Consider the following 6,386-nt stretch of genomic DNA (forward strand, 5'->3'; position numbering starts at 1 on the left):
ATAGGAAAAGTCAGACAATTACCAAAGTCATTAGGATTCACCCTTGAGGAATCATGGATATCTGTACCAAACTTCAAGGCATCCAGTAGTTGTTTCAATATTTCAGTTTGGACCAAGTGGTGGACTGACTGAGCCTAGAGCCTCGCCACTTGTGTGGCTAAAAATGTATCTAGCAATGTGTTGAAAATGTCTAATATACATCTTAATTTTATGTTATCCTGTCTGCTTATGTAAGGGCTTAACTTCAAGGTGGAAAAAAAAATCCAACCTAATAGGAGCTGATTAACAGACTGCAGGTAGTAAAGACTACAGTAATGAGATCATATGCAGCTGAATGGAGACACAATTGATCAAAGCTCTGTAGGTGTTTATCTCAAGCACGTGACACCAATTGTTATTATATTTTTGAATTATAAGCATTTCATAGCTGGAAAGCAATTAATAAAGGCAGCATGCACACTTTAATAGAAAGCTTTGCCTTGTTGGGTTAGTGACGAACACATTATCGTCCTTTCAATTGCAAATTATTTGTGGTTCATTTATACCGAATTTAGACACTTTTCATTGTTCACACGTGCACTTCTCCTCGCCAGCCTCTCTTTTCAGACAATGCATAACAAAGGCTGCCTGAGGGGCCCGTACAAACTGCTTGAATTATCCTTTTTCTTTTGGTATCAGCATTTCACAGCAGTCCGGGATCGCCTTTTCTTTGCAGTTGTGTTGCGGTCTAAAAAAAAAAGTGAGCAGAATGAGCTGTGAAAAAGCTGCTGGTATGTTGAGGAGCATGACCTCACTGTTTGAGTCGATCAATAGCACTTACACATGATGTGTTCTTGGTTAGCTTCACAAATCAACACCTGTCTTATTGCAATAGAAGCAGTACAGTGCACACCCACAACTTGAAACTGTCTTTGTTGTCAAGCACCCTTTATAATGACTTTCCATGACAGTATTAAACTGGAGCACATTTCAAATACAGGATAGCCATTTTATTCAGCGTTGGATGATTTAGCAAAAAAGTCAAAAGAAAAAAACTTGTTAAAACAATAAAAATGTTTGTGTGGTCACTGTATAACAATTTCAGTACTATTCCCAAAGAGTATTTGAATAGATTTGCTGAAACATCAAATAACCTTAATTCTGACTGAGCCAATAGTACAAAGATCAAACCCTTATTACCATGATCAGTGTTGGATTGTAACTACTGTAAGTACATTTATTAGTAGTTGAGTACAATTCTATGCTACTTGTACTTGAGTATTTAAATTTTATGCTATTTTATACTTCTACTTCACTATATTTCAGAGGGAAATATTGTACTTTTTACTTCACTACTGTTATTAAAAGATATAGTCACCAGTTTCTTTGCAGATTCAGGTGTGATCAGTAAAATCTGATGCATTAAACCACCAAACAGAGTATAAAGTAGTTAATAGTAGTTTCACCTCCACCGTCTCCATCCTGAAACGTCTGCTTTTACAGTGATCCACCAGTACTTTTGATACTTTAAGTACATTTAGCTGTCAACACTTCTATATATTTACTTAAGTAAGATTCCTTTTACTTGTTCACATGCTGGTATTGCTAAATAAAATATCTAAATACTTCTCCCACCACTGACCATTAGAAGTACAACAAAGCTGCATCTGCATTATGTTAACCCAAGCTTTCTATGTATATAACACATGCACATTTCCATTCCCATTTTGCAGATAACCTGTTTTCATTTGAGACATGGCATGCAATTATCTGTCAAATCATTAAAGACTCATTCCCCTGCATGTGAAAGGCAGAATTAACATTACTTTTCAAATCGCACTGAGGGGAGAAACGTAATGGTTTATTTTGTGAGTGGTGTCTACAAAATTGCTAAGTGTATGTTGTGGGAATCTCAGGCTGTCAAGAGAGTCTCTAATTTGTGTTCATATTTCGCAGACAAAAGTGACGTGTACTTTTAATTCCATATTTAATTCAGTAATTCAGTGTTCAGTGTCTTTATCTGTTGGCAGTATTTATCAAGTGTGAGATAAAGAAAGAAAGGGATTCCTGTTTGCAACTAAATCACCTTTATTTTTTTTGTCCCCCCATTGCATTTCAGTCAAACATCAGACAGTTGACATCAGATATACTACAGACTAGGGCTGCATTGTATGTACAATATTTTCCACAACTAATCATCTCAAAGAGCAATACAATGTCAGAAACAATAGAAAATGGCCATCACTATTTGTCAGAACTCAAATTGGCGTCTTGAAAAATTACTTTTTGTCCAAACAGCTGTCCAAAAGTCAAAGATATTTTCTTTACAGTGATATATATATATATATATATATAAGAGAGAACAGCAGCAAATCTTCACGTTGAGAAGCTGGAACCCTCAAATATTTGGCATTTTCCCTTGATAAATGACTTCAATAACCAGAATTACATGGTTACGTGGTCCTCTTTCATTTGACACATTGTCCAGTGTGTGGTCTCTCAGTTCTGGCATCTTGATACATGATGATACAGCATTTAGTGGGCCAATCTGACCAGCACTAAGCTTCCCGTCTCATAAAGCTCTGCAGCTGTATGTCCAGATGAGATTATAACAACCTCATTGAAGAGACACGTGCTCAAGAGACCAGCATCATTGGAGTACCTTTTGTTGACCTATACATCCACCCCAACCTCCTCCCTATGCAGACTTTGTCGCTACCTAACTTCTTCCTTTGCTAATGGGCTTTGTCACTTGAATGTAAACATATGTCTATTTGGGGCACTTTCTGACACGACTGATGCTGACAGTCTCACAAAAAGAAAATCACAATTCTAAAAAAAAGAAACAGAATTAAATGGTATGCACCAACAAACAAATATACTTTAATTGGCTCTGCTCAGTAAACTGTTGCTTAAGTCTCTCCTAATCAGAAAGACTTGCTGCGTTTGAATTTGTAAAGCCTGCACCTTGCAGGTTTGGCTAATTTTAATTAGAGGACATGGCATTATGTGTCAGTCAGGCTCCAGTATTGTGACTGATCCATTCAATAACTACCCTTTTAAATGAATTAATTTGTGGAAAAAATAATTTGTTTTTATTAAATATTTTCTGTATGCTGTTAAGTCATTACATCAAAGTGCTGATTTATTTTGCATTGCAGGTTGTGTAGCGGGGGTCACCTTGGGATATGCTGTCCTGAGATTTATCCCATGTAGGTATTTTTAAACACAGTAATAGTTATTTCAACCTGCCCTAGATATCAAGCCCATCCATCATGTCATGTGTAAACAGTCCTGAAATGTGACACTCCAAGCAGTACAAAACACATGCTATAAAATATTTATAAATGCTGATATGTGACCCGTCTTTGGTGTTAGTATGGCCATGTTGCCAGACAAGGAATAGTTTTAAAGTATCAAAATGAATGGCCAGATCATAGAGATTTATTTTTTTAACCCAGGGAGATGTGTGGCTGTGCCCCCAGAAGTGTGTGTGTGTGTGTGTGTGTGTGTGTGTGTGTGTGTGTGTGTGTGTGTGTGTGTGTGTGTGTCTGTGTGTGTGTGTGTGTGTGTGCGTGTGTGCGCGCGCAGTGAATGTCCTGATGGTTGCATGGGGATCTCTACAGCTGTCTGTGTGACACGCGACACATAGTGACACACAGCGCTGACGCTGATGGATGGGGTAAACAGAATGACACAGTGGCGTTTCACAGATAAAAAAAAATGTGAACATACTACTATTGTGGTCTCTCTCTCTCTCCAAGTACCTCATGCCGTTTCTTTTACAGAAAACACAACAAAAACTCAGCTGTTGTATCAGACAGGAGTGATGATCAAGGGGGCTGAATTTTTGCCGCCGTCATTGGCACAGGGGCTGAAGAACGGAAAGAGCTTCTCAGTGAAGTTACATCCGGTGAAGGAGAAGATGGGAGCCCGGGCGTCCACGTTGTAGAAGGAAACTTGACCCTCTTCGTAATCAACAAACACCCCAACCTTTTGAGGCATCTCCCTGACATGGAGGTAAATGGCAGGGCCGGCATTGGCTGTAAACTCATTCCCTTTCCTCAGCCAAATAGTCCAGTATCCATTCGTAGGGCTCAGTCTAATATCACCCTTCCTGTTGATGGACTGGTTTGCAACTCCTAAATCCCAGTGTGTTTTGCCTTTAACCTGGACCTCGTAGTAAAACTTTCCTGAGGAGAAACCCTCCTTGGCAAGGATATTAAGGACATTATCAAACCTCTCTGGTTTGTTTGGGAGATTCCTCTTTCTGTCTCCATGCGTGACTTGTTTCCCATCCTCAGAAACATTGAGAAAAGGGTTTGCAGTCTCAGGATCCAGTGTCACATCCACAGCATGCCGCTGCATTTCTTTCAAGTCGGGATCACACAGCATCCTTATTTCTGTCATCACTGTTGACTCCAGCTTGGTCAAGGCTCCCCGCACAGTAAACTGGTCACTGTCAATCGTCAGATCAGACCAGTCCTTAACCTGGGGCGGAGTGATGGTAAGAGAAAGGAACTTCTCAAGAAATACGAAGGCGTCGTTGGTGAGTGAGACCTGATTAAGCTGCAAGTTGTGCTGCTTTATTTGCATAATTTCTCCCTCCAGTTCTTTAATGAAGCCTTCTGTCTCTGTTTCAATTATTTTCTGCTTTGTCTGAATTACCCCAGTCAGCTCAGCTTGGCTTCTCTTAATGTAGTCCACCACAGCAGTCATCACATGTGTGCTGTATGACTGCGCCTTCGCTGCATTATTTCTGCTAGCCTCCACTGACCGTTGAATCTCCTCAATTTTCTGCTCGCGCACCTGGATCATCTGATCCGAGTCGTCCTTGTCGATTTCCAGCAGGGCTTTCCTCATTTGAGCCTCCTCCTCCAGACTCACTATCTTATGGTTTTTGTGGTCGCTGTCTTTACAGGACTCGCATACAAACATTTGATCCACCTGGCAAAATAGCTCCAAAGCCCCATCATGCTTCTCGCATATCCTGCTCTCCAGGTCCTCAGCTGGGTGGATCAGCTTGTGCTTCTTCATGGCTGAAATTCTCTGATGAGGCTCCAGATGTGTTTCACAGTAAGACATGAAGCACACTAAGCAGGACTTGAGGGCTGGGAGCTTTGCCCCTGTGCAGATACCACAGAGCACATTTCCATTTCCTGCTTGTTCAGGGATACCACAAGATTTTTCTTGAACAGATGTTTTGACCTCTGCGGCCATCTGAGCAATGAAAGTGTTAACGCGAAGCGTTGGTCTGTTGTAGAATTTCTCTGTACACAGTGGACATTGGCATACAGTATTGTGATTGTCCCAGTACTCTGTGATACAGTTAAGACAGAAGTTGTGCCCACAGGGAATCGACACAGGTTTAGTGAATACATCCAGACAGATGGAACAAAGGAATTTCTCCACAACCGTTGAACTATTAGCGTAAGCCATGTCTAGAAAATATGTGAAAAAAGTGAAAAAAAGTTAGAGCAGCATAAAGTCAAACCGGATTAATTGTTGTCCGTGTTTGAAATCACTGAAATGTAAAAAAACACTACAGACAAGAGAGCAAAGGTGATAAATTGCAACTTTACCTGGCACGTGTAGGTCTTTCTAAATCTTTCAGATCTGTAAAGGAAAGTAAACACACAGCTTCTTTCTTTCTTTTGGTTTCTCTTTCAGCAATGAAGTCAGGAGTTGCCCGGCCCCTCCTATTTCCTCATCTAACAGGAACAAGTTAACCCATTACAGCCTCAATTCACTAGTGACCCACGTTTAGAGCTTTTCTTTTCCTCCCAGATCCATTAGAGCTTAAGTTAGAGATATAAAAATGTGTCCCCAATCTCCCCTTCAAAGGCTTGTATACAGCCATAAGAGTGGGGATTTCTTTCAGGTGTCCATTATTCATATTATTCTTTGTTACTTGCTTGTTGATGTATCCACAATGTTGGCGCGTCAGAAATCCCTTTCATGTACAGTATTATGCACAAATGTAATGAAAGCTCTGAGACAGCACAACATGTTAAATTCAAAATGAGTCTGTATGCACGTGTGTGCATTTGCATTACATGAGAGTGCTTAATGACGGCATCTGCATAATAAACTGTAAATACACTCGTCCTGTGCTCTCTCCTCCAAGCAAACAAGGCTTTGAACACAATAGCTCCCCTGCATCCTTGAAGGGCTTTGTCAGAGCTGAAATAATCTGTGTGGGTTTCCTGCAGGTTTCTGTGCATTAGCAGCATTCATGTAAGATTGAATGTATTTCCATTTCTGCATGTGTTTGTTTGATTTTTTAAATGTAGGTGTGAGCATATGAAAATAGGCTCATGATTGTTAAATTGAAAAACATATGTGAGTGATGCATTGTACAAGCCTCCATGCAGCTTGATTTGTCGTTCGATATGTGTGTGTTTTAA

The 6,386-nt window shown here is 40.1% G+C and overlaps 1 protein-coding gene across 1 annotated transcript; it reads right to left on the bottom strand.

Moving 5' to 3' along the window:
* Positions 1-3,795: 3,795 nt before the first annotated feature.
* LOC139291001 (E3 ubiquitin-protein ligase TRIM21-like) lies at positions 3,796-5,418 on the bottom strand. Its single transcript, XM_070912874.1, has one exon. The coding sequence runs from the start codon at positions 5,416-5,418 to the stop codon at positions 3,796-3,798; it is 1,623 nt and encodes a 540-aa protein (XP_070768975.1).
* Positions 5,419-6,386: the final 968 nt, after the last annotated feature.

Source organism: Enoplosus armatus, chromosome 10 (assembly GCF_043641665.1).
Source record: "Enoplosus armatus isolate fEnoArm2 chromosome 10, fEnoArm2.hap1, whole genome shotgun sequence".
Classification (NCBI taxonomy): Eukaryota; Metazoa; Chordata; class Actinopteri; order Centrarchiformes; family Enoplosidae; genus Enoplosus; species Enoplosus armatus.

Bases quoted from the DNA above. Each gene is read 5' to 3' on its own strand.
- LOC139291001 (XM_070912874.1), bottom strand. From the start codon at position 5,418: ATGGCTTACGCTAATAGTTCAACGGTTGTGGAGAAATTCCTTTGTTCC.